The sequence below is a fragment of the Dermacentor andersoni genome, chromosome 6 (genome assembly GCF_023375885.2).
Source record: "Dermacentor andersoni chromosome 6, qqDerAnde1_hic_scaffold, whole genome shotgun sequence".
Taxonomy (NCBI): domain Eukaryota; kingdom Metazoa; phylum Arthropoda; class Arachnida; order Ixodida; family Ixodidae; genus Dermacentor; species Dermacentor andersoni.
This window is the reverse complement of record NC_092819.1, coordinates 64,859,200-64,886,953: the sequence shown is the minus strand read 5'-3', so window position 1 is coordinate 64,886,953 and position 27,754 is coordinate 64,859,200. Positions and strand designations below refer to the sequence as shown.

General features: G+C 48.9%; 1 protein-coding gene across 1 annotated transcript; it reads right to left on the bottom strand.

The window, feature by feature from the left end:
- Positions 1 to 924: 924 nt before the first annotated feature.
- On the bottom strand, positions 925 to 23,609 carry LOC126522738 (monocarboxylate transporter 3-like). The gene is made up of 5 exons (XM_050171524.2): positions 23,301 to 23,609; positions 17,534 to 17,758; positions 9,862 to 10,005; positions 8,170 to 9,153; positions 925 to 4,655 (listed from the first exon to the last, which is right to left on the bottom strand). The coding sequence occupies exons 2-5, from the start codon at positions 17,754 to 17,756 to the stop codon at positions 4,507 to 4,509; spliced, it is 1,500 nt and encodes a 499-aa protein (XP_050027481.1). The 5' UTR covers positions 17,757 to 17,758; positions 23,301 to 23,609; the 3' UTR covers positions 925 to 4,506.
- Between the last annotated feature and the right edge of the window lie 4,145 nt (positions 23,610 to 27,754).

The window sequence follows — 27,754 nt, the reverse complement described above, 5'->3', positions numbered from 1 at the left end:
CGTCGCGTGGGCTCATGCTCCGCCGTCGCGTGGGCTCATGCTCCGCCGTCGCGTGGGCTCATCCCGTGACCTTACTTCTGGCCCGCGACGCCGAGAGTATAAGAGCAGCTGCCCCCGGACGCCAGGAGAGAGGCTCCGATTTGTACTGTTGAGTTACGTGCTCTCCCGTCTCTCCACTTCGGTCGACCTGACCGGCCGCTCTTTTGCTATGTTAGAATAAACAAGTTGTTCTGTTACCAGTCTACTCTTGCTTTGCCGGGACCTTCGGATGCTTCCAGTGCCCCAGGCCGCCAGGCCAACGCTACCCTTGGGGCTTGCGACCCATTGGCAATAACGGGCGTCAGCACCGAGACCCCAACAGGGTATTACATAAGGGGTGGGGATACAACATATACGAACAAGTGTTATAATGCATTCAATTCTGTAAGTAAGAAAGTTGTTACATCTTGAACAAATTGTGAAGAGCAAGTGATGGCAGCGACTTGATGAGAAAGGCCATTCCTGTCTTTAGATGCTCGGTAGAAAAAATGATGCTGAAAGTGTATTTGTGCGTGAATGTGGTTGTGCTACCTGCTGGGGATGGCCAATGCGTCGTGACCGGCGCGTTGGGGGGACAATGTATGGTGGGCGATTAAGCGTCGAATAGTAGAACCTGTGGAAGAGGAATGGAGTGGCAATGCGAGGACGAAAGGATAGAAGGGATAAGGAAGATTCTTTTTTTTAAAGATGATATGTTGACGTTGTAAGAGTATGTGGCATGAATATACCTTGCTCATGCGAGCAAGTGCTTGCAAGCCTGCAAAAGCTCCCGTGAGATTGGTTTCGCGAGCAGCTCCGAAACAAAGCACATGCCCCCCTTTCTCAAGGGCGCACCTTTAATAGCAGTGACGAGAGGTGAGAAATAAAATACTTGGGGAGGAAAGCTCTGGTTGGAACCACGCTTTATTATTATTCGAAGTGAACGACACAAACGAAAGAGCCTGAAAATGGATGGCAAGTGCCCCTAAAAGGGGCCCGATCGAAGCAAGGCGTAGCGCAGGCGATGGAAAGGGCGCACGAAAAGAAGACAGAGGAAGTGTGAAAACCCAAGAAGAGGAAAAAAGGAATTACACGCCTGCTAAAGATGTTTCTGGCGCAAAGCACGGAACATGAAAAGAAGCGTGGCAGGTAAGAAACAGAGGAGCGAAGCTCTCGTGTTCAGTCGCGAGGGTGCCAAAATAGGCACGCAAAACCTTTCAGGCGTTGTGCCGAGGGTGTTGCATATGAAATTCCGCTGGGCTGCGGCAAAATGGACGTTCTATTAATGACCGGCTGAGGGAGCACGATAATAGCATCGGAAAATGGGATGGTGCGCACCTTCCTGCGCCATGTATAACTTGCTCATGTGTGCCGCGCTTTGCGCAAGTTAAGATTATCGGCAAAAGAAGAGATCAAGCGGCGAGGTAACTTCTAGAATCATTCTCTATATACAAAGAAAAGGGTCCGCTTGTATTAGTGAAACTTCCATCACTCTGTATACCTTAGAAGTGTGCTTTTTTGATAAACGTCTTTTGTGATCGCACGTCTGACGTCACGATATCGCTCTACTGCGCGTGCTCAGAAGTCTTCCTTGTTTTGTGCCTTTGACCGTTAGTTAATAAACAGTTGGTAATTGGCGCTCCTCTATCTCTTACCTGTTCCCCTTCCTTCAATTACCATGCTTTGCGCCGGAAACATGTTTAGTGGGCTCAGACATCAACTAGCCCAAGAACAAGTTCTTGGGATGACACGCGTACGGATGAGGGCGGTGGCGGATGACATGCGAACGTTCTCGTCGCCTGCAGCTGTTAGCACTCTGTGTCAGGTGGACGAAGGCGATGTATGAGGCTTGTCGAGGGAAGAACGTTGCTCAGAGATGTACGTACAGTGAAGCACGACACATATCTGAATACATATTAGGCTTCGATACTCATTGTGTCACTGTGGATCACGCCCGTTCTGTGGGGATGGGCCTACAGAATGGGCACATACATAATGACCCAAGTTGTATATTTAGGGACACAGCCAATGCCACAAGTTGCTGTCTACTCGGCAAGACAGCAGGCGCAAAGTGGGGCAAAGAGGCAAAGAAAGAGAGAGAGAGAGCTAGAGAGAGAGAGACAGAGGTTTAATGATACGAAATGCGGAGAGGTTGACCTGAGGTACATTCCTCTAGCCAGCTGCTCTGTGCTGGGGTAAGGGGGGAATGAAAGAAAGCTTCGCTAGAAAAAAAATCACCGGCCTTTCAGTCCGTGAAGATGGTCGAACAGCGAAACTGTGTTAGTTACATCGAGTGTTGCACCATGCAAGTGAAACGTCGCGAGCAGTCTATATCGTTAATCTTTTGTTTCACCATTCTTTCACCTCATTTTCGCTTTTGTGTGCTTCGCGTGGTGAACATGCTTTAGGAGCGCTTTTTTTTCCTGTGGTTCTCTCCGTTCTTCTTTTTTTTTTTTTGCGCGTGAGGTTTGTGTTTGCATTCTGCCGTGCTTTTTTTTTCGCGTGTAAGTTGCTCCGCCCAGTGGTCTTCCCATAGTTATAGCTGGGATGGCATGTGCGGAACGACTAATACAAAGCTCCGTATATGGGGTGCAAGGCTCACCACTGGAGATGCGGGCGCTGAAATCGTTTTGACTATTGACTGGATTGGTTTGGCGATCATGACGCCTTTGTGTTTCTTAATGAGGTTACACACACGTTCGACTGCGACGAGGAGAACGACGTCACTGACGGCATGCATAGTGGTTCGTTACAGCGCAATACAACACAAGGACACAATAAGGTATATGGAAGGTTTATACCTTCTTGTGTCTTTGTTTTGTATTGCGCTGTAACGAACCATTATGAATCCCAACCAACTGGCCCAACTTGCCGTTTTGATGCAGTGTATTGACGGTATGCCCGCAGTCCGCCGCTGTCGCTTGCGTTCGATGTCTCAAATTTGTCTCACGGCGTGCTCAGCAGCCTCCACCCGGCATTCCCGCTTACGATTCTTCAAAATTAAAGTGCTTCAAAATTAAATCTGTCCGTCACATAAGACAATGAATGGCTCATACCCCCTTAAGCAATGGCTCGTACCCCCGTATTGTTGAGTTGTTGTAGGCTACTGGTGGGATTAGCCTTGCAGTAGCTGCCGGCAATTGCTCCACCGTAGCGACACTTAAAATACACAAATCTCATACCCCTGTAAACTCGGCCTCCCCATTACGACGACAGAAGAGAAGTGAAATTCAACGCTAGAATGACGAACGGCAACGGGGTCAGCTGTGGAAGAAGACGACGACGCTCGAGCCATTGCTGATGATGATAGTTTTAGCGAACTCCGACAACGACGGCACAGGGTCCACATAAACAGCTTCGCCGTAAATGAGCTGGAGAACGAATGAGAGCTGCCTCAAGTGGCACAAAGCCAGCTTCGGAGGGGCTATTGGAAAGACATAGAAAAGGAAAGCCGAGGAATCGTTAAGAATAAGAAGAGGAAAGCAGGAAGAAAGGAAGACGCCGACAAGTCCACCAGGTGTGACGTGGAGGCACTGACGAAGGGTGCGCTCTGCGAGGAGATGTAAGCCGCGCATCCGTCAAGTGGAAAAATCAAACCGGCTTGATGACCCCGGCACGTTGGTTGTGCATAGGCTCGACACGCCAAACTAATGCCGCGGGGTATCACTGCTTGGAAAGGGAACGCGTGCGAGCACGAAAGTGAGAAAACTGAGCGCGGAAATTGAGAAAGTCACACACGAGTTTCCTTCCCTAAGGGACGCTCAAATCTAGTCTCTCACAATTTTCTTTACACCGGTGTACTCTACTAAAGAAATAAATAAAAGGCTGCGGATAGAGAAAGAAAGAAAGAAAAAAAAGGGAGAAAGAGAGAGAGAGAGAGAGAGAGATAGAGAGAGAGAGGGGGGGGGGCTAACCAGGCGCACTTCCGGTTTGCTACCGTGCTCCGGGGAAAATGGTATAGGAATGAGAGGAGACAGGAGAGAGAGAGAAAGAGCAGTTTCGCGCACATTTGAAGGTTCGCACAGAGTATACGAATCGTCGCCAAGACCCGTCGACTTGAGGTATTAAAATAACGCTCTCCTGGCTTTGTGTGCCACGAATGTTGCAGATACATTGAGAGAGAAAGGGCTATAAGGAAGGCAGGGATGTTAACCAGTCAGTAGTCCGGTTGGCAACCCTACGCTGGTGGAAGGGAGAAGGGGAAAAGAGAGAAGGGAGAGAGAGGGGTGTAGAGACGTGCACGGAAAGTACTAGAGTCAGAGGCACCCGTACAAGGTTGCAGATAATCTACATAAATCTATAGATGTGACCATACCAGTCGCAAGGTTGGAGCCTTTTAGGCTAGAACTTAGGAACGGGCTAATCTTCGGGGCATGTTGCAAGCAGTCGCGCGGCCAATGTGCACACGCTTCCTTACTGAGCGCTTCCAATATTTGCGCAGACAACCTCTCAACTAGCAAATTTGCCGATGTTTTTCTTCCCTTTAAATTAAAGCCCCGATACGATAGATGACTTCCGTTGCGTTTTCCGCCTTGTCATGATAACTTTCACGAACCACACGAATACTAGTGCAGCATTTAAGACAGCCACGACGTGAAAAATTCCGTTGTAGGACCCGTGGTAGTCTCGGTAGTAACCTGAAAAAAAGAAGAGGGAGAGGGGGTGCATGCGTGTTATATGTAAAACTGTCATATCCCTAGCGCTGTTTCCAAATAATAATAATAATAAACACCCACACATAAAAAAGAAAAAAAAAATGGGAAGAAAAACAACAACAAAATAATTTAAAGTCGTATTTAACTGACTATGTAAGTTAACTGGATTAATAACGTCAAGTGAGAGTTAAATTGAGAGAAACAGTTTGGCTTGGGTGTGAAATGACTGAGATAGGTTTGAGAAAAATAAGGTCACATAACTAACTTTCGCAGCATGTTTTACTTTCCAAGTTGTTGCAGGCTGTGTTTGTGAGAGCATCATGCCTTGTTGAAGAAAATTGTTGACCTTGATAAGCAGCTATTCGCCTAGGTAATGCAGGACTGCAACCTAAAATTTGCCACGCAGGAAATATTATTCTTTTGTTCAGAAGGGTTAATACAACTAAGAACTGTAACCTGTGTACTATAGAGCTTGAAGAGCGTCCTGAAGCATTATTTGCATCCTTGTGCCAGATTTGTAGAAAAATAAAACCAAAAGAAAACGCAGTAGATCTATGCTAACTTGAATAATCACATGCCAATTTTAGACATGTAATTTCTTTCGAGCGTTCACGCTGATAAATCTTTAAGGTACGTAATTAAAAAAATAAGCACCTAAACACTTTCACTCCATGTGACTAATTAGTATTACATGGTACCTGTTTCCTGCAAATTTGAGCTTATTATCACATTCCGTTCTCCCAGGACACCAGAAAAACATGCCTATATAACGCCCGCAAACGCTTACTAGTGGCGCAGTAATTAATTTACTGCAAAGTATGTTAGTAACCCACATACTTTAAATTTTGTCTGCATAAGAGACATAATGCACCGCCTATTTCCGCGAAATATGAAGTTGGTATCACTATCTATTATCCCCCAAAAGTGGACAAACCGACGAATTGCAACGCTCTTATAAAATACTTACCGTAAAGACCGATATTATACAACATAATTTGTTCTTGAGCACATGAGGCATAACGTGGCCCCGTTTCCTGAAAGCTTTAAATTGGTGACGCAGTTTGTTGTTTCAAGCAAGTGAGGAGCATTATGGTTAACGGCTGTAGAACGCTTCCGAACACTTGAATAAGTAATTTACTGCAAATGCCGCGATTGACACACACACAAACACACACATTAAAATTTGCATGTATATCAGCCATAACGTGTCCCCTATTTTCATAAAATGGGAGCTCGATGTCAGATTCACTTCTCCCAGGACACATGGAAACATTGCGTATAACAAATCTACATAACATTTTATCACGTCTATGATCAATTGCATGCAAAAGTTGTAATTATTCCACACACTTTAAACTTTGTAGACGCATCATATACCTCCCTCCGCCAAATATTCACCAAATTTTAACTAGGTGGAAGACATATTTCAACTACGACAGCTCATAAACATACTACGTGGTTCGTAGAACACAGTTACAACGCTCTGGAGTGCCTTTATTTGTAATTTAATGGAAAAAAAAACAACAACAGTATTTTACCACACATTCCAAATTTTGCCTTCACATTACTCATACCCCGCGCCCTAATCCACTAAAACTGAACTATGCGCCACATTTGGCTCGCCGGAGACAGTGAGTAAATCTTCTACGTACGTTTTACGCATGAAAATAGGGAGAAAACCAAGCATTCAGTAATTACCTCCAAAATGAGTGTATAACCCAGAAACCTTAACTTTGGTCCAAAATTGCCCCCTCCCCATCATCGTCATTTCTTCCCATTTCTACAAAACGCGATCTAGACGCTACATTCAGTTCTTCCAAGACATAGAAAAGTGATTGCATGCAAGATCTTATAAGGCTTTCTAGCATCACCGTAAGGAAGTTTTTGCAAAGCTAATAAATAGCTATCTGACGCACTTGAAAATTTGTCAGCCCCTATAAAATGGACCCTATCCTCTCCATAAGACAAACACTGTGCCGTATTCAGTTCTTTCAGGACACCAGACAAATTTTTTACATGGTTCATAAAAGTGACTCTAACGTACTTCAACGTTTGTATAAGCAGTTTTCTACGAATGCTGTAACTGGTCTACAATGTTAAAACTTCGATCATTCATCACCCACAAAAATTCCCCTTATTCCCATGCAAATTGAGTCTCAGTACAACTATTCTTTCCCTAACATATCTGGCAAATAAACTACGCGTTTCGTATATAACACCTCTAAAGAAAGGAAGCAAACGAGCACTTAATAATGTACAAGTACCCTAATAAACCTATACACACTTGAAGTTCCAGGTGTACATCGCGAATAACCTGGCTTTTACTTTCTACGAATATACAAAGCTGCTGCCCTGTTTGCTTCGCTCAGGGAACCGGGGAAACTTTTGTAATCGTTTCATTTAACGCCTCTATATATAACTGGCAGAACACGACAGTCTAGCAACAGGCTTTTTGGCCTCTAACTTTGAGCTTTTCTCGCCCAACATCTCTTCCTTCCCGCTCCCTCCGAAATTAGGAGTGCTACAGGACTTAGTTGTGTAGATTGATACTGACACGGGTATAAATCGTTTGATTGCGGTCAACATTTTTCACGAGCAAATCTGTTACAATATTGTCGCTCAGTGCAAGACGCGCCTTTCCTTCCGTATCGGAAGTTTCTCGAATGTTATGTCGCTCGTTCTGTATCCGTTGTCTCTCGTCCCCGAACCTGGTGTGATCAGATTATATGTGTGACACGAATTATGTAGTACTAAGGCACGCACGCGCGGGCACCAGCGATTACGCTGGAAGCTTCGACGAGCCACGTGTAATAAAAAGCCGACGCGCTTCTACCGCAGATCACATTTTCGACGACTAACGAGTGTGCTCGCCGCCGTCATGCTGCTGGGCGTTGCTTGTTTATTACTGGACACCAATACGGCCAATAAACAGTTAGCTTCGCGATTCGCGTTGTGCCACTGTGGTTCTTCACCGTCACGACAGCGCGACAATAAGGAACCAGCTGGCGGGATTTAATGCAGTAAAGCAACACACGCTCCTGAATATGTATGAGCACCTGTAGGCTTCTTTAGAGAAATCCACGTATACAGGAGTGCTTTTACATTCCGCCCGCATCGGAATGAGGTTGCCTAGGTTTAGAATCAAGCCCGCGACCTATAGTACTCAGGCAGCAGAGCCACTAATACACCACATAGGCGGTTGATTTAGTGTCCCTGGTTCCAGGCCTCCGAAAAAAAAAAAAGAAGACTATAGCGTTTGCTAGCGGTTCTGGTCGCACTAACAGCTTCGCCGTAAGACGGAGTGGGACATTGACTTCACCGTGGGCACCTCTACGTCCTTGTTTTGTTTTTGCAGTCCTAATGGTCATCGCGCTGAAATATTTTGCTTCTGCAACGTCTACGTCGTCGCTCACATGCGAGACACATTGATCAGCAGCTGCGATCTTAGTAAACCAAAGAGCAGAACGCGAGCAGGCGAGTAGAAGTTGCCACTCACCGAACAAGAATGGCCTCGTGAAATGCACGAAGCCTTCGCAGAACACCAGTCCGCCCATCAAGACGGGCAGCGACTCCACTCCGAAGTCCCTCATGAGAGATGGCGCCTGCAGAGCGATGCGACTTCCGTTGCTGACTCCCATCAGTGCCGAACACGCCAGCATCAGTGGGAAGCTTCTAAACCAGACGAACAGCTCAAAGGCGCAGCCTTGGATCACGTAGCCGAGGAGCATCACCGTATCGAGGGTCAGCAGTCCCGAGTCAATGATGGCGCCACTCATGGGCCTCAAGACGAGGTCGCCGGCCGCGAAGGCGTTCATGAGGAACACCGCACGGGCAGGCGGGACGCCTCTGTCCACGGCCATGTCCACGTGAAGGAGAAGAAACGTTGTTAGTCCGAACACCACTACAGAGAACGACAAGGCATTTACGGCGAAAGGAACGGTAACGAATGGTTTTAACGTAGAAACGAAGCCTTCGGTGTCCCCTTTCTCCCTTTGTGCAGGCTTCGTGGCTTCCCGGTGTGCAGTACCTAAGAGCACGTGTTTTATGCCATTACGAACAACTGGAGATTTAGCAAGGCCGGTGTTGGACTGGTTTCGCAGCATGTCGCTTCTTTCTTCTCGAATCACGTTTTCGTTTTGCAGCGCGCGTGGATGGTGCAGGTATTGGCTCGAAGTTTCTGTTGTCTCGTGCTTGGCGGATTCAGTGCAATTGATGGCGGAAGACACGTCTAGTCGCTTCATCCAGGCGGGGCTTCGCAGGACAATGGCAGCAGGACAGGCGTTGAGTATGATTCCACCGAAAAGGAGGAACATACCTCGCAGGCCGTATGTGGAACGTAGCAGCTCCGTGAGGGGCGGAACGTAGATGAAGTTTAAGCCGCTCATCAGAAATATCATGCTGCAAGCGGTCGTCCTCCTCTTCTCGAAGTGCTGCGACACGAGCACATTTACTGCGACGTACACGCCGGATACTGCCGTACCTGGGAATGAAGAGAAAAAGAATATATATATATATATATATATATATATATATATATATATATATGAATAAATAAATATCTATCTATCTATCTATCTATCTATCTATCTATCTATCTATCTATCTATCTATCTATCTATCTATCTATCTATCTATCTATCTATCTATCTATCTATCTATCTATCTATCTATCTATCTATCTATCTATCTAATTTCATTTCATTCATTCCATATGTCCTACAAGGGCTGAAGCGGCGCTGCCCGCACACGTGCACGCATTCACCATATGTATTTCATTCCCATCTCTCAGAAATTTATATTTCGCTCTCTTATAGTAAAAAAAAATTATGCTGCTTTACGTGCCAGAACCATGATCTGATTATTAGGCCCGCCATAGTGGGGGGGAATCCGATTAATTTGGACCACCTGAGGTTCTTCAACGTGTACCCAATGCATGGTACACGGGCGTTTTTGCATTTCGTCCCCATCTAAATTCGGCCGCCGCGACCGGGATTTGACCCGGCGACCTCGTGCTTAGCAGCGTAACGACAAAGCCATTAAGCAACCACAGCGCTCCCTCTCTTATCATGGAGCAGCCAACCAGACACTTCACCGTTCGCATCCCTGCCGTCTTTATTTATTTAGTTCTCTCTTTCATTGCTGGTGATCACTCGTCCATACTCGAGGTCCACACTCGTCCGCGCCTTACCGTGAACGATCCCGAAGGCAATGATGAGGAACAGGACATCGTTGGCGAAATAGCAGGCGCAGGCGGAAACGCTAGCGACGAGCGGGCAGACGAGCAGCACGGCCCGGCACGAGAAACGCCTGCAGAGGTATCCCATGCCAGGGGCTGCAATGAAACGATAATCATCGATGAAGTGTGCTCTCTCCGTATGTTATACGCGGCCTGCTGAGAGGAGGAGAGGGGCGCTTGTGAATTATGTCCAGTCGAAAGTGTTTGGAATCCCAATTAAAGAAGAAAAATAAGAAACTAGATAATTTACGTTGTATACCAAAGATAGTTATTGACTATCATCGCCCTAATGTTCGCATGCCTTTTTGGAGTTCTACGATGGTTTCATGTGGGCGGCGGCAACGTTTAGCGGTATGTTGAGGGAGAGAGAGAGGGGAAACAAAAACTGAAAGGTAGGGAGGTTAACCAAGGACGTGTGCAGTCGGCTACCCTAAACTTGGGGAGGGGGAGGGGGAAGGGAAGAATAGATAAGGAAAGAAAATAATAATAATAAAGAGTCAGTCATGCGCAGAGACAGTCGCAGAGGAATGTCCACTGTCAAAAGTGCTCGTACAGTCCAGAAGCCTTCAAGAAGTGCAGAAGGGGAAGGACTTTTGTGGCCTTTCGCGTGCAAGAATGCATAGGCCATGGTCCAATATCTTTTCCTCCAAAGACGAAGTGATTCCTCTATAGAACGCTGGTTTTCACTCTCTGTAACTTTTTAAACGCTTTTCTTTGGTGTTTGCGAAAGACGCCGGTCTCGTGAGTGCGGCAATGGAATCACCGAGGCCTCCGCCCATACCATCCACGTCGACTGCAGCCGCTCCAAGAAAGCGCTCTGGCCACCCGAGCGACGCGGACAGCTAGGACACGCTGATATATTCTACGGTCAGTGACGAAAACTCGGACGAAGGGGACTTTGTACCCGTGACAAGGCCTAAAATTAAGACTACTTACGTTCTCTCCTTCAGCAAGGATACCGTGATTACGTGAGAGCCACCGGTTCACACTATCTTGTTAGTACAGGTGACTGCTGCTGATAGCCTTAACCGGCTTAATCTTTAAGCCACGTCTGTGTTTCTTGAGGCCCTCGCCTCGGGACAAATCACAAATATGAGGATCAATGGTGGCAGCAATGTTCTCGTTATAGATGTTACGCAACGTAGTGCGCTGGATGTATTGAACAAAGTCAGTGTGTTGGGGGACGTCAGTGTACGATCTTACGTATACCAGGTGGCAAGGACTCTACGTCTCATGTTATTTGTGATGTCGACGCTTCCGTCAGCGAAAATGACCTTCCAATTCTCATCAAGCCCGCGACGGAAGGTCTTCTCGTATTGCAAGCCCGTCGTCTTAGCAATTCGCGATGTGTAACACTTGTATTCAAAGGGGACATCCTTCCATCACAAGTCAAAGTTGGTCATTTTCGACATGCAGTGCGGCCGTTTGTGTCAAGACTTCTTAAGTGCCGGAACTGCTATAAGATGGGCCACGTCAGCGCTGTTTCTACAAATTCTGCCGAGTGCTCGCCGATGCCCAGAGTCGCACAATAGAGACGCCTGCCATGCAGAACATCGCAAGTGCGGCAATTGTCACGGCCCTCAAGATGTGTCTTCAAAGAATGCAAGTGTTCAAGCAAATGGCCAGAGACGGTTCCATCCACAGGGAGGCCACTGCCAAGGTCCGATGTCGGCGCTCTCGTCGCCGCAGACCTTCTAGGAAACGTGCTGCTGAAGCTAGGGATGCGCCTCTTCCACGAGCTGTCCACCCATCACCACAAGCGCCCAGCAATGCCAACAACAAGCACCCTGAGAAGGACACACAAGAATCATGGGCCCACCTGACGCGTGGCCAGCGCTGCCGTCGATGAACATGCCAGCAGAGCCGCAGCATCGCTCGTCCAAGGTCAGTTCGGAACGAGGCTTTGGCAACAATTAAGATAAGGAAGTCATAACCTTGGTCAAAACCCTTATAAATACCTTTCGAGTGATCTTAACTAGCATTCGCACTCCGGATGCTTATAGTGCACTTCAAATATTGAATGCTCCAAACCCGGTGCTGAGAAGTCTGGGTATGGCTCCTCCTCTGCAACTCCTCCGTAAGGACATCAAATAAGCTTCGATTTTCCAATGGAATGCCCTAGGCGGTAAACCCCGCATTTCGGATATTCGGCCATTTGTATTTAAGAATCAGTTTCTCATTATTGTCATTTGCGAACCACGCCTTCACAATGCGATAAGATTGTCTAGCTACGAAGCTTTCAACTCTGCTACCTGCAACGACAGTAAAGTCATCGTTTATATCAGGTGAGAGTTTACCTATATTGAGCATCCAGTAAAATCCAGAGGAAAACCAATACGTGTGCCTGACGGTAAAGCTCAATAACCTCACTTTCACCATAGTAGGTGTATATATTTCACCTTCAAGCCGTTTTGACCCTGCGAGATTAAGCGCTCTAATATCAACGAAACCTGGGCCGTGGATTATTACCGGTGATTTCAACGCTCATCGCCCACTATAGGGAAACCGTCGGGGAAGACGAATTTCCTCCTTTGTGTCAGATCATGAACTGTTTTGTACATACCATGGCAGTATTACCTTCCAACGGGGACTGATATAAAGCAGCTGCCTCGACCTAACGTTTGTGTCACGCAGCCTAAGTAACAAGGTGCAGTGGTTTGCGGAAAATGAAACCCATGGAAGTGATCATATCCCCACCTATATAAAACCAGGGGCCTAGGCAAGTTGCACATCACCGTTTCTTCACGCATCGACTGATCAAAGTGCATGCCACTTACAGAGAAGCGGCGTCAGGAAAATGAAGAAGGTTCTCTTGAAAACCTAGAAGACATAATCAAAGCTGCTACTCAAAACGCAGCCTGTAATTTTACACCTTCATAGCGATTTGCGAATATGAAGCGAAATTAGGGCGGCTCTGAGGCAATCCGTCGCCTTGCTGAACGACGGTATAGGAGCACAAAATCTATCCACGACTTGAGGGAGGCGAGATGTCTGCAGAAGATTCAGCGTCAATCAATACACTCCAGTCTCTAAGATGGAAATATTTATGCGAGTCACTTGATCCACACAAGCCTCTATCTAAAATATGGAGGGTTGTCCTCGGCCTACTAACATTACCACAGCATCATCACAACTTCAAGTGCCTTGCTCTCCACCAAGGTCGTCGTGAAACTGAAGTAGCAGAAGACTTCTGCGCGAGGTTTGCCGGTAAGGACTCCGCGTTCACCGCGAGTAATTTAGGAAACACGCCGATGTCAAGAGATTTCCGGATGGACAATCTCTTCTCTGTAGAGCTTCAAGCAGCTTTGGCAGCATGTAAGCGTTCCTCATTACCTGCATCTGATGGCGTTACTTACATGGGCTTGTGTAGCCGTGATCAAACAGCTCGGCGTGCCCTTCTAACTATACACAACGATTCATGGCGCAACGGATTGGTTCCTCCCTCGTGGAAGTCCAGGCGCCTCGTTCCTCTGCTCAATGCAAGTAGATTTTCCCTGGACCTGGCCTCCTATCGCCCCATCGCACTGTTTTGGAAAGGGGATGGAGTAGATGGTACTGACTCGCCTCGAGGTGTACCTCGAGCATAACGAGATATACCCTGATGCTGTGACCGGCTTTCGGCGTGGACGGTCCTCGATCGATAACGTGATTGATTTTGTCTCGTCTGTACAACAACAAAAAAGCCTAAAGAGATTATCTGCCGCGATGTTCTTGGACGTGAAAGGCGCCTACGACAATGTATCGCATGTAGCTATTCTGGATGCCTTGGGGAACATTAGATTGCGAGACCGTGTTTACCAATGGATTTACAGTTATTTGAAGGCAGAAAATTCTTTGTACAAACAGAAGATTATACAACAACGCACCATTGTACTTGTCGTGGTGTGCCTCAAGGTGGAGTCGTGAGCCCCGCTCTCCTTAACCTTGCGCTTGTAGCGTACTCGCCCTCAGCGGGAGCGAAAGGAAAACTTCTGCCCTCCGTGAGGTTTCGGACGAGAGCGCTTCATTTCAAAAAAGAAAGCACGTTGCGGAAAAGAAAGGAACGATAACATGAAGGGGGCGTGTCAGCTGCTTATCTCCTGCGGCGCGTGGGAGATAACATGCGGAGGCATGTTGGCAGCGTACGGCCCGAGCGCGCCGCCAGCGCACAAATATACGCAAACCCGCGAGTGAGGGAAGCGTCTAACGGCGGCCGTTGCGTCCTGTGGGCTCGAAGTCAAGGTCCCGGCATATCAGCGACCGCCACAAGGGCTTTCGAGAGTGTTAGACAGTCTTGACGAACTCCCTTTGTCGGAGGAAAGGGTCCTGGAATACTGACCGAGACCGTCATCAGCACAAAAGCCTTTGAAAGCGTTGTTGCGCTTCTTGCGGAGAGCTGCCTTAGAGAAGAATTTAAGCAGTGCCGTATTCTCCTTTCTCTTTCCCCTTTCTTTTTTGCTCTTCTTTCCCTTTCTTGATAACATATTTTTTCTATTATATTTTATTCCCTTTACCCCCTTTCCCTAGCACAGGGTAGCCAGCCGTTTTGAGAACTGGCTAGCCTCCTTGTCTTTCCGTATATTCCTCCTCCTCCTCCTCCTCCGAGAGCACTCTATCATGTAATAGGTTGAGTTTAGCTTGTAGAATGCGTCACTGAGGGTCAAGGATGGGCAGTAACACAGAAGGTGCTCTAAAGTCTCATCGCACCCGCACAAATTGCACGCCGCCCTGTTGGTCATTCCTATTAGAAACGAATTGGCATTTGTAAATGCGACGCCCAACCACACGGCGACACAGTAAAGTTTCGCGACGGGAAGGTCCGGGTGGCAGGTGAAGCCCCAAGTTAGGGTCGAGAGAGCGCAAGCGTGAGTTGGTGAAACATGCCGTTTCCAAAACGGCACGTTGAGTATCCTTGAGGCACAGGCGCATTGAAAAGGGGAGCGGGGAAAGCGTTTGCAAAGTCTTTGGTAGATTTCAGGAAGTGCGAAACAGATCCCTAAATTTCCGGAAGGCATGAGAACTCCTTTATACGGTTTTTATGTCTTTGATATGAATCAGGTGCTCGTATTTGCGTGCGCCTGCAAACGTTTCTTCATACTGCTCCATTTTCACCAATTCCTCCTGTTTCTACCCGCGCATGCAAAAAAAGAAAAAGAAAGTAGGGACAAAGTCAGAGAAAAGTCAGCCCGTGAGTTTTTATGTGCTGGTGTGACATACAACGGGGCGCAGAGTTACGCTGTACGTCAAGCCTGTCTTTTAAACAATATATATGCATGAGTGGACCTTTGCCGACGTAGTATGTAAGAATTGTGTACGATCAACATGTAAGGACATAGTGCAAGATAACATACAGAGACTAAGGTAAGGTTCAGTCACATGGCAAGGTAATGAGCATTTATGAATGTTAGTGAGCCTCTAGAATCTGTGCAGAAGTACGTTTATCTAGGCCAATTACTCCACAGGAGCGCTGATTATGAGAAGGAAACTTACAGAAGAAGAAAAATAAGTCGGAGTGCATACGGAAAGCATTAGCAAGTCACGACCCTAATTTTGTCGCTATCCTAGAAATGAAAAGTGTACACTCATTGTGCTCTACCGGTACTACATATGGGACAGAAAGGTAGAAATTAACAAAGAAGCTTGAGAAGAAGTTAAGGAAAGCGCAACGAGCGATCGAACGAAAAATGTTAGCCATAACGTTAAGGAACAGGAAGACGGGGGTGTGAATCATCCGCAAACGTGGGTAGGCGATATTCTGTAGTTGACATTGAGTAAGAAATAGATCTGGGCAGGCTATGTAATGCGTAGGGCGGACAACCGGTGGTCTGTTAGAGTTATATAATGTGTGCCAAGAGAAGGGAAACGTAGTCGAGGACGGCCGATAATTAGGTGGTGCGATAAAATTGAGACATTTGCACACATAAGATGGGGCCATGCTGGTGTAAGAGCATTACTGGTTATTAGGGCGGATTTTTGCTAACCGGACGTAAGTGGAGTTGCGCTATGCAACACTGGTAATCATGGCACAGCTCAAATCGCGGCGACGTTAATTAAGGCACCCGTACATGCGGTCTGATTTTGTGTACAATGAGCGGCTTCCCAATATATAACATGGTTCGACAGTTGTTATGCAAAACAGCGGCGATGTCTGCGCTTTGAAAGGACACTAAAGAGCAACATTTGATAGTTAGGTTGATGAAGTATTTTTTTCAAAACTCTATTTTCATTCAGTTGGCGGAGAAAGAGATAATGAAGGCGGAGATAGTGCAGGCAAACCTCGTCTTTTTATTGCCCGCCCCCCCGCCACCCTTGTCATCTTTTTTTCCGCCGCAGTCGTCAATTGGAAGTGTTTTCTTGCATTGGAGATCATTTGGGTGCAGATAACCTATACCTTAAACTTGCTATACGTTGAGTTTTCGACCCTTTATAGAAAGTGCTGTCATGCATAGTGCTTCTTTACGTATAAGCAGTTGGCTATATGCCCGACCAGGCGCTACCAACATCCGCTCCGCCACGGCTAAGTGGTCGAGGAACCTCAGGGTGGCCTTGTCGCTCGCATTTCGCTTTTGCGCCCTTCCTGGCTATCGAAGCCTCCTCTCAAGGTTCGAATATAGTCAGGCGTTTCGAGCGTGCCAAACAACTACTGCCGGCGAAGTTGGAAAGGTTATGCTGGCGACGCCAACATCGCCGAAAAATGTGCCACCTGTGTAATTCGGCGCGGTCCCTCCTCCCCGGCAGGTCTACTGTATACCACTGCGGCAACCATTGGACAAGCGCTGGAGGTGATTTTATTACCAGTGTCCCTTTTAGAAGGCAACTGCTGTTGTCTCTTTCGCTCAGCGTGGTGCTTGCGTGTTTATACAGCTAGGGTGTCCCACGTTATTTTAGCCAAACTTCAAAAATATGCAAATGCCACATAGCTGGATAGAACGAAGGTAATGTCGTTTTCCGTCACTTGGAGATTATGAAACTATTATTTTCATTCCGCCGAATTAGATAACTAGTCTTAATTAATTAATCAACTTCTCAGATATTACAATTAGATGAAAAGTGTCAATGAGAAAATTGTAGAGCGACATGAAAAACTCCCGACACAGCTTTCTGTTGCTCAATACGTGCTACATAAGAGAGATTTTCTGAGCGTGAAAGAATCCTGCAAATGCACGCAAAATTGCCGCGTGACTGGCTGCTCAAGCGACTTCGCGCGTATTCGCGGGCTGCTTCCACGCTCGGAAAAACTCTTTTACGTAGCACGTATTGAGCAACATAAAGCTGTATCGGGAATATTTTAAATGTTGCTCTACAATTTTCTCATTGACACTTTTCATCTAATTATAATATTTGACAAGTTGATAAATTAATTAGGACTAAGTATCTAATTAGGTGTAATTAAACAAATAGTTTGAGTCCCTTTAAGCGACGGCGAATAAGATTACCTTGGTTCTGTCCAGCTAGGTGGCATTTGCATGTTTTTAAACTCTGGCTAAAGTTAGCCAGGACACACTGCATACTGCCCACTTGTCGAAACATTGGCTCTCGCTTTTACCTTGCTCTCGTTTTGCTCATCGTCTTGAATTTCCATCTCCCGCCTTCCCCGTGTTTTCGCTGCTTAAATAATTTTAGGTTATAAAAATAACAATCGCACCTGCTAAGGCGACGAGGCTGCCGCTGACGACGGGCGGCCACGAAGCCTGCTGCCTGGTGACGCCGAAGGCTTCGATGATGCCGTAGAAGATGACGCCCGCCGCCTGCTGGCCCATCAGTGCCCCGCAGAGCACCCAGCTCAGGAATCCCGCCGTCACCCAGCTCCAGCGGGAGTCGACCCCAAACCGCGGGTCCCGCTTCAGGAATGCCGCACTCTTCGCCATGCCTGCGATACGACCAGTGCAACGTTGCAACGAGTCCGCGGTCCTAGTCCGTACGAAAAAAAAACAGTGCATGACATTCAATCGCGTTTGAATAGAATCGTCGTTGACCGCCACATAAATTTAAACGCAGCAAGATTTCTGTAGCTACTCTTGCAATGGTTAAGCTTGTCAACCGTGGAGTGCGCCGATGGAGTGCTGACAGCTACTGGCGGTCCTTCTTACGTCCAGGGTCGTCCACTCTTGGGGTGCGCACGGCTCAGCGTTGCCTTGCTCCGCGGAGCGCCAGTGCGTCCGGCGCTGCCGTGCATCGAAGCGAAGCGGCGCAGGCGGCGCGCAGGCGCACAGGGAACCTAGAGGGAGGTGCTGCGCGTCGTCTGCTACAGCACTGGAGCCATCCGCTCTTGCTTTGCGGTGAAGTGCACTTCACTAAACGCAGGCGACCGAGGTTGCTTTGCGGGAAAGCGCGCTTCATTAACGCGACAGCGTTAAGGAGCTCGTGTCGCAGGAAAGCCGGTGTCGTCGGTGTCGGCGTCCACGGCGTTGGCCGTGAGCGATAAATCCCGGCAGGCACTTTATGAATAAAAAACAACTTGCAGGATGGGCTGGGTGGGAATCGAATCAGGGTCTCCGGAGTGTGAGACGGAGACGTTACCACTTCAACGATGTTCGATGCTTCAACGCGGTGCAAAAGCGCCTCTAGTGAATGCGGTGTTGCCTTAGAAACGAGCCGTAGAAAGTTATACTGCGGTGTATATCGGTAATTGTGAACATGTAACTTACAGAAGTCGCAGTTACACGAGTAGCCAAGTGCGTTTCCGCTACATTTCTTCAGCGCTTTCCGCACACGCAGAGCCATCTTGCGGCAAACACAGAAGACCCCCTCCTCTCAATGTACGGCGCTGCCCCGACAGGTGGCGCGCCACGCGCGCATTGGGGTTGTGCGGGGACAGGTGCGAGGCGCGTCGCGTCCCGGACTCCCTCTCCCCTGACGACGTTTCTCCTTGCTCCCTCACGTGTTGCAGAATCAAGCGTCCCTCCATCTTTAGATCACTATCTGTCTATCTCTCTGCCCGTGCCGATCACGACGTTTGGCTGGCGTGCATCGTTTCCCCGGGGCTCCGAGACACCGAGTTCTTTGGTTCGTTCCGCTTGCTCAGGCGCACATTTCGTTGCCGCGCCGAACGCTCCGTTGCTCGACGCTCACCGCGTCCGATGCGGGGCGCCTCGTAAGTGATCGCTGCGCCGTAGCCCATTGTCTTACACCCCTTGGCGGGTCGACGGGAACGCTTTCGCGTTCCACTCTTGAAGGCGAAGCTTAAGCGTCCTCCAATTTTTTCCGGTTGGTTTTGACTGCCGCTTGTGAACAGCCTGTTTAGAAAATATGCATAAACACAAACAAACGCCTCAGAACACAAACGTCCTAGCATTTTTTTTTTTGTTAGTGGTGAGGCTAAAATAACAAAGTTACTTTTTGCGAAGTTTGCAAAGTAGGCGACATGGCTGGGGTTATCGCTTTCTTTCAACTAGCGTATGTTATGAAGACTGATTCATTAGACGGCGCAGATTCTGAATTCTATTGTCAATTTCATGGCTCGTAGGCCTAAGATGGCTTAACTTCGCTGGTGAAGGCACGTAAAGTTGATTACTCAAAACTAAGCGCAACTAATTGCTTGCTGCTAATAGAATAACATCTAAAGTGTAATTAAACACGGAAACATGAATGTCAAAGTTACTCTTCTTATCATATTTCTTGGCGAACATTTGCTACTTTGGCAGTATCTATCTATCTATCTATCTATCTATCTATCTATCTATCTATCTATCTATCTATCTATCTATCTATCTATCTATCTATCTATCTATCTATCTATCTATCTATCTGTCTGTCTGTCTGTCTGTCTGTCTCCGTCCGTCCGTCCGTCTGTCTGTCTGTCTGTCTGTGAATTTTTCTAGCCGCCTACACCTTGGTGCTCTCATGGCCGTTTAGTTAGCTTGGTAGGCTCCCCGCACACTGCTTCGCGTAACATCGATTCCCACAGGGCGTGGGATCTTCCGGACCCGCCATGGTTGCTCAGTGGCTATGGTGTTGGGCTGCTGAGCACGAGGTGGTGGGATCGAATCCCGGCCACGACAACCGCATTTCGATGGGGGCGAAATGCGAGAAACACCTGTGTACTTAGATTTAGGTGCACGTCAAAGAAACCCCAGGTGGTCGAAATTTCCGGAGTCCTCCACTACGGCGTGCCTCATAATCAGAAAGTCGTTTTGGCGCGTAAAACCCTATAATTTAATTTATTGGGGGGATCTTCCGGCTTTCTTAAATTATTTATAATAGCTTGTTTTTGACGCCGTAGTGGCGCTGCAAGCGCAAGACGCTAGCAAACGCAAAGCCCTATTCTAAAGGTATGCATTCCTGCGTGTCCTCACGCTAAAACCCGCAAAGGCATTTGGCACACCAAACTTTTGGAGTCCCTATCCTGAAACTCTCTAATGTCGCTCGTAAGCGTGCGTGGATCGCTTTACGTGATGTAGAAAAGTGCTCTCTCCGGCATAGTAACTTTTACATCCTGTAGCGAGAGATAGTGCCGTCGGAAACGAGAGGAACTTCACTCATAACGATGCGCTTTCTAATCGACAGACCAACAGCAAATCTTAATGACGATGCACTTTGTAAAGTAAGAATCGCCTAGGTGTGCTAATTTGCGTAGTTATTCCACCCGACAAATCGAAGGCTTTGTGAAGGAGAGTATAGCCAGAAGCTTGTCACGTCTGTTTCCTTGTTTTGAATTTACCTTTTTACTACAAATCACCATTCCGTGTTTCGTTTGTACGGCACAGACATTCCTACAGTTTCTGGTATTGACCTCTTGCGAGTAAGGGGTGTACAGTTGTACGTACATTTCGTCCTATAGAGCGGTAGGGGGCGGCGTCCTATAGGTGACAGCAACACAGAAATGGAAGATAGGAAGGAGGGGAGGAGAAAGGAAAGAGGAAATGAAGAGCAACAGGACAAATCTAAAGACTAAAGTAGAATACTGCAACAGGACAAATCTAAAGACTAAAGTAGAACTCTGCAGCCGGAATTAAAGTGACGCCGCGTCAAACAGCCTCCACAATTATCAACCACATCCATGGCTAGTTCGCTATGCGGCTAATTGTGTTCTCCACGATGAGACGCCAAGTACAGCTGCACGTAATCACCGTTTCACCGGTAGTCGGTTCACAATATACACTACAAGGTGTTTGAACCGGCCACCTCCCATCTTCGAAGGAAGAAGCCTTAGGGCACAGTATTGATCACACACAGTAGGGCCGGTCACTGAAGGTCACGCTTACTACAGAATGTTGAATGTTCAGGCTACAAACGTGAACCTAAGTCAGTTAACTCTATAAAGGTTAGTAGAGTGCGATGGGCCTGATCATGTTTAGATGCACAACCACTGGGGTATAAACATTCCTCGAGTGTCGCACACCGCAGGCCAAGGAGATGATAGTTACTCACTAGCGACATGCTCTGCGCACTGAAAGCGGGACACTAAAATATAAGGTGCTGAAGTGTCTCGTAGCAGCCACAAGACGTACACAATGGACTTTCCACACGCCCTTGTCTGTATAAACGTTCGTGCACGTTCACGCTACCAACCCTCAGCTTGAGCAGTTGTGCTCTAGCGCGACGAGACAAGCCTCGACCACGAACACGGGGCGGGAACGTTCCATTTGCGACGCGCTGATCTGGATGCTGCTTGAGTAGGTGGCGACGAATCAGCAGACGAGCGTCATCAAGCTTGCACAAAATTTCTGGGCAGTCACAGTTGTTATCAACGCAACTCGAAGCCAGCCGATCAGCCTCTTCATTTCCGGCGATTCCTACGTGTGAAGGTATCCATTGAGCAACGAGAGATACCCCACGTGATGTAATTTTGCTCGCAGAGTAAGTAATGCTGCGCACAAGTGGACAATCAAGCTCACTGCGTTGTAACCTGCTAAGGGCAGCACGGGAGTCCGTAAAGGTGACAACCTTCGATGTAATTAACTCCTCTTGCACGTATTTCAGTGCAACATTAATTGCTGCTAGTTCCGCAGTTGTTGACGAAGTTGGATGAGGTATTTGGAAGATACGTCGTACTTGAGTTGAAGGGCAGTAAAAAGCTGCAGAGGCGCCTTGACCGTCGTTGTGTACATATGCATCTGTGAAAACTTGAAGATAATCTGGAAACTTTTCGAACAAGTGAGACTGAGCCAATTGGAATATTGCCAAAACAGCCATATCAGACTTTTTGTGCATGTCAGGGATTGTGAGGTAAATGGGGAATACGTGTTTCGTGATATCCTTTGAAGGCGGAGACGTATCTGAAGCAGCATGTTCAGAAATGGTGGTGATATCCATAAATATTGCCGCCATTTTTCCCATGCGAGATAACGGGCGGTGAATCAGACGATCAAGGAGCGATTGACCATTCGATGCGCGGTGCAGACGCTCAATATTGTCACGTGGTAGTGACGGTGAAGAAAGAAGCAGTACGGTGGAATACAAGACTAGCTTTTATTGGGCGAACCTGTGCCCACAAAACAGGCTACACTTATAGCACAACGAAAGCGGCGAACACAGTCGGCGATCGTCGAAAATCTGATCAGCGGGTCAAGCGCGTCGGCTTTTATAGAGCAGTCGTCGAATGTTCCAGATTAATCGTTCGGACCCGCGTGCCTTCCACAAAGTTCTACACCATTCGCGTCACGCGATGAAATCAGATAACATAAGGTTCGGCGACAACAGACAGCGGATAGAAGCATCGATAACTTTCCAGAAACTTCGGATACATGCAGGCGCGTTCCGCGCTGCGCGATTACAGTTGTTAAGCAGCGAAACGTGGTTGCCCGATAAAGATAAGTACACGTGTCAATATGATACAGAGCTCTCTGATCTGCTTGCAGCCTCAGGGGTAACTGATGCACTTCAGTAAGTAATGCAATAGATTGCGCCTCACGAGGTAATCCAAGCATTAGTCGAAGGGCAACGCGAAAACATTACACACATGTAGATAATACAGGCGCCTACAAAAAACCTATTCTATAGAACAAGCGAAGCGTAAACTGTTCCCGGTCTTCAACGCGCTTCTTCACTCGGCTGCACGCGACGTTCTGGTTAGAACGTTAACGGTACTGCCCTTTCTTGTCCCAGCTACCCTCAAGCCCGACTAAGCTTCCTGCACCAGTTGCCTGACGGCCGCGCTTATGTCCTATACTACGACGCTCTGCACGCAGCTCCATAATTCACTGTGTTTTTCGTTTCATTCTTGGAGAAATAAAGAAGTGACGACTCTTCGCGGGGTAGCCCAGATAACACTTCGTACCTGCAAACTTGCGGTGCTAAGGCGCTGCTAAGTATCCGCATAAACCTGAGCACTATACTTTCCGACCTGTCTGCTTCCGTGTCCGCGCTGTCGTCTTGTCAGCGCGCGCCACTGTAATCCTCTTACACAGTGTTAACAGGCATACTAAGGGCAACGTCATCAGGAACAAAAGCAGCAATACTGCCACACCAACCTGCAGCAAGAGGAGACGGCCGAGTAGTGTAGATGCGGCTGCTGGGTCCCGTTCGTCAGAAGTTGCAACTGATCAAGGCAGCAGAAATCCCACTTGCTTTACGACCGCGTGATATCTTGAGACTACGCACATCTGCCGCGCCTCCGACAAGCAGCGCGTTCCAACGTAGCCTTTGGGGCTCTGCCATTCAAACGGTTGTTGTTCACCAGGCGTGCATCCACTTGCGTTGGGTGGCATTGATAAGGGGTCTCAAAGTACAGATGAACGTGAACAAAAAAGACAAGGAACAGTAGCGTTTTACCGGTATCAGTTGTGGGAGATACGGGGTTCTCCTCCGTACTCTTGGGACAAAGGAACGACAACACAGTAGTGCAAACAGTCACAAGGGCATTTATTGCACCTTTCATAGATCCATGCCTGCTAGCCGAGTGGCTATCCACAAAACATGCCGATGGGCGCGCGACAAATCTAGAGGTCCGACTCACCGCGAGCGAGCGAATATGTTCGCCCCATGCTGGATCCCAACGCCTGGTCGTTCGCGTGTTCGGTCACGCCAACGGAGGCGCGCTCGAAGGCCGCCACGCGAGGCGGTCTCGCAGAAGCATGGGTCGCCGCGCGCGCGTGGGACGTCCACGCCGTGCGCCCGACCCGCCGGGAAAAAGGGTCGCTCCACCCGCGGCACGGCACGTCCGTGCTGCTTGCTGTCTCCAACCCAAGAGAGCGCGCCTTGTCTCTCCCGCCGAGGGTAACCCCGCAGCCGCGCAACACTAGCGCCATCTCTCGGACTGCGCCTGTACCACTCGGACCGCCGCGTGTGCGGCGAAGCCGCACTACAGGAGACGCGCTATGCGGGAAAAACATCAGGGGAGGCGCGAGGGTCGCGCAACCCCACATCCCCCCAACCTTAAATCACTTCTTATTCCGTCGAAACATGTGAAACGGTCTAACATCAACACGTGCTTCGCGAACAAGGTGGTACATGCAACAGTGGCCGCGCCGGGGAAATGTCCACACGCTGTCCATAACATGCGAGCCGACTGTCCTTGGGTACACCGCTGGCGTCCGCCGGTCACAGCAGCAGCTTTGCGACTCGACGGCACGATCCCAGGCCAGGACTCCGGAGACGACGACGCAGCAGTCGGTACGAGCAAGCGTCGCTCGCGCCGACGCGCCCTGCTGGCAAGAGCCGCCGTAGCTGTCGGTGACCGCTGGCTCCTTTGTCCGCCGCCGAGGGTTGTGAGCTGGATGCAGGAGGCCGCCGAAGTCGCTGCGCCGAACTGGCCACAGCATCACCATCGCCCGGGGTGACTCCAATGACGTTGCGTAGACTCAACACACTCGGCAAACACTACAGTAGTGCAAGGGAGAGGAATTCTGCATGCGCATCGCCCACGTGGTACGATGTTCAACTCGGCTAGTAAAAGATCGGGCAGCTACTCAGATGCTAAGTTCACGTGAACGAAGCTCGCTTTCTTGAGTCGAACGAGTAATTTCAATTCGTGCGAGGCTAAATAGAATGAGGGGAGCAAATTGCAACGCCTCAACGCCACGGTCCACCAGGTTGTGTCCCTCCACGTGCGACAGGCAGCTTCGTAAAGCCTTAGGCCTAAAGCGTCGCTACTCTGACAACAACCGGCATCCAAAAACAACACCCAAAATGGGCGCAAAACAGGCAGCCGCGAGGAGACGTCAGCTCTATTAGGTGGTCCTACTCCGCTCGGTGCACACAGCATCCGAGTTGACGGCGCCCACCGTCCCAGACGGTGTCGGAGCGCCCGGTGCCAGGCCGCAATACCAGTCAGCCCGTCGTGGCACCCGTGGCCCGCGGCCACCCGGCTCCCAGAGCCGCGACTTCATCCGAGTCAAAGAGATAGAAGAAGCTATTTACATAAGAAATTCGGACCACCCACGAGGCTTCCGTACTCACTCGCTTCAGGCTTGCCACTGCTCCGCGGGCGCTCAGCCTCGCTCTCCCAGGATGCAGACCACGTGGCTCTCGTACTGACGAATGTCATTAAAAAAAAACACTTGCGAAAAGGCTTAGCATGTTGACATGTTCAAACACACTACGGCCACCGCCGCCTCGCTCAAGAAAGCACGCCGCCGACGCTAGCGATCAAAATCCACGCTAGGCCTACGCTTCGGTTCGAACAAAGGCCTCGAACGAAGCAACACTTAAAATTATCGTCCGATGCCCCAAGAGGTCCACGTTGGGCAGCCAGATGTGGGAGATACGGGGTTCTCCTCCGTACTCTTGGGACAAAGGAACGACAACACAGTAGTGCAAACAGTCACAAGGGCATTTATTGCACCTTTCATAGATCCATGCCTGCTAGCCGAGTGGCTATCCACAAAACATGCCGATGGGCGCGCGACAAATCTAGAGGTCCGACTCACCGCGAGCGAGCGAATATGTTCGCCCCATGCTGGATCCCAACGCCTGGTCGTTCGCGTGTTCGGTCACGCCAACGGAGGCGCGCTCGAAGGCCGCCACGCGAGGCGGTCTCGCAGAAGCATGGGTCGCCGCGCGCGCGTGGGACGTCCACGCCGTGCGCCCGACCCGCCGGGAAAAAGGGTCGCTCCACCCGCGGCACGGCACGTCCGTGCTGCTTGCTGTCTCCAACCCAAGAGAGCGCGCCTTGTCTCTCCCGCCGAGGATAACCCCGCAGCCGCGCAACACTAGCGCCATCTCTCGGACTGCGCCTGTACCACTCGGACCGCCGCGTGTGCGGCGAAGCCGCACTACAGGAGACGCGCTATGCGGGAAAAACATCAGGGGAGGCGCGAGGGTCGCGCAACCCCACACAGTAAACAACAACAGTTAAGGCAGCAGGCCTCGGTAACTCACTAGGGCCAATGCAAAATGTTTGGAGCTGCCGACAGTGTAGTACACTTCTTATAGCCGTGTCCATTCGTCTTCGGCCGACGGCAGATGCTGGCCAGAATCACCGGCGTACGGATAAGGAGCAACACTTAGCTGTATCGTACGGCCGTTAACACAGATGTTTACGCTGTCGCTGTCGTCGACCACACACACAAGAGGGTCACGATTAGGAGCGTCCAATTGCGCGCAGCCGCGCGCGGAGAAGTTATTTCGGTAGCGAGATAAGCATGAAGCGGTTGTCGAACGCCGCAGATATAGGCAAAGCCGTTTGAAACTTGAAACGTTGATTGTCAGGTCAGTGCCTTTTCTTTTATTGAAATGAAAATATACGTACTTATATATTGTACTCATATATGTACTCTACGCAGTGGCGTAAAGGTAGAGCATCCGCCTCGCGTGCAAGAGGACCGCGGTTCGAATCCCGGTGCCGCGCAATATTCCACCGCAATAAAAAAATGTATCCGCGTGTTGATAAAATTCCATAAAAAGGCCTGGAGTGTGGCCTGATCTCGGTGACCAGAACCGGCTACGCACTCCCTCACCAGAGCAGGATTGGTCATCCTGGTGCAGTACTTAGCCACAACCTTCCCATATGAATACAACAATCAAACCCCGGCCCTCGGTCCCCAGCAGCTGCGAAGCAACTAACCACGGCGGTGGTCAGACCTGTGACGCAGCAGAGGGTGCTAAGAATCCCTGGGTCCGGACAGGTCGCCATTGGAATTTGAACCTGGCAACGTTTAACGCTAGAACGTTATCTAGTGAGGCGAGTCTAGAAGTATGATTGGAGCAATTAGCGGACAGTAAATGGGATATAATAGGGCTCAGTGAAGTTAGGACAAAAGAAGCATATACATATACAGTGCTAAAAAGCAGGCACGTCCTGTGCTACCAGGGCTTATCGGAGAGACGAGAACTAGGAGTCGGATTCCTGATTAATAAGGATATAGCTGATAACATACAGGAACTCATAGCATTAACGAGAGGGTGGCAGGTCTTGTTGTGAAACTTAATAAAAGGTACAAATTGAAGGTCGTAGAGGTCTACGCCCCTACATCCAGTCATGATTACCAGGAAGTCGAAAGCTGCTATGAAGACGTGGAATCGGCGATGGGTAAAGTCAAAACAATATACACCATACTGATGGGCGACCTCAATGCCAAAGTAGGCAAGAAGCAGGCTGGAGACAAGTCAGTGGGGGAATAGGCATAGGATCTAGGAATAGCAGGGGAGAGTTATTAGTAAAGTTTCCAGAGCAGGATAACATGCGGATAGTGAATACCTTCTTCCGCAAGCGGGACAGCCGAAAGTGGACGTGGAGGAGCACGAATGGCGAGACTATAAATGAAATAGACCTTATACTCTGCGCTAACCCTGGCCTCATACAAGATGTGGACGTGCTCGGCAAGGTGCGCTGCAGCGATCATAGGATGGTAAGAACTCGAATTAGCCTAGACTTGAGGAGGGAACGGAAGAAACTGGTACATAAAAAGCCGATCAATGAGTTAGCGGTAAGAGGGAAAATAGAGGAATTCCGGATCAAGCTACAGAACAGGTATTCGGCTTTGCC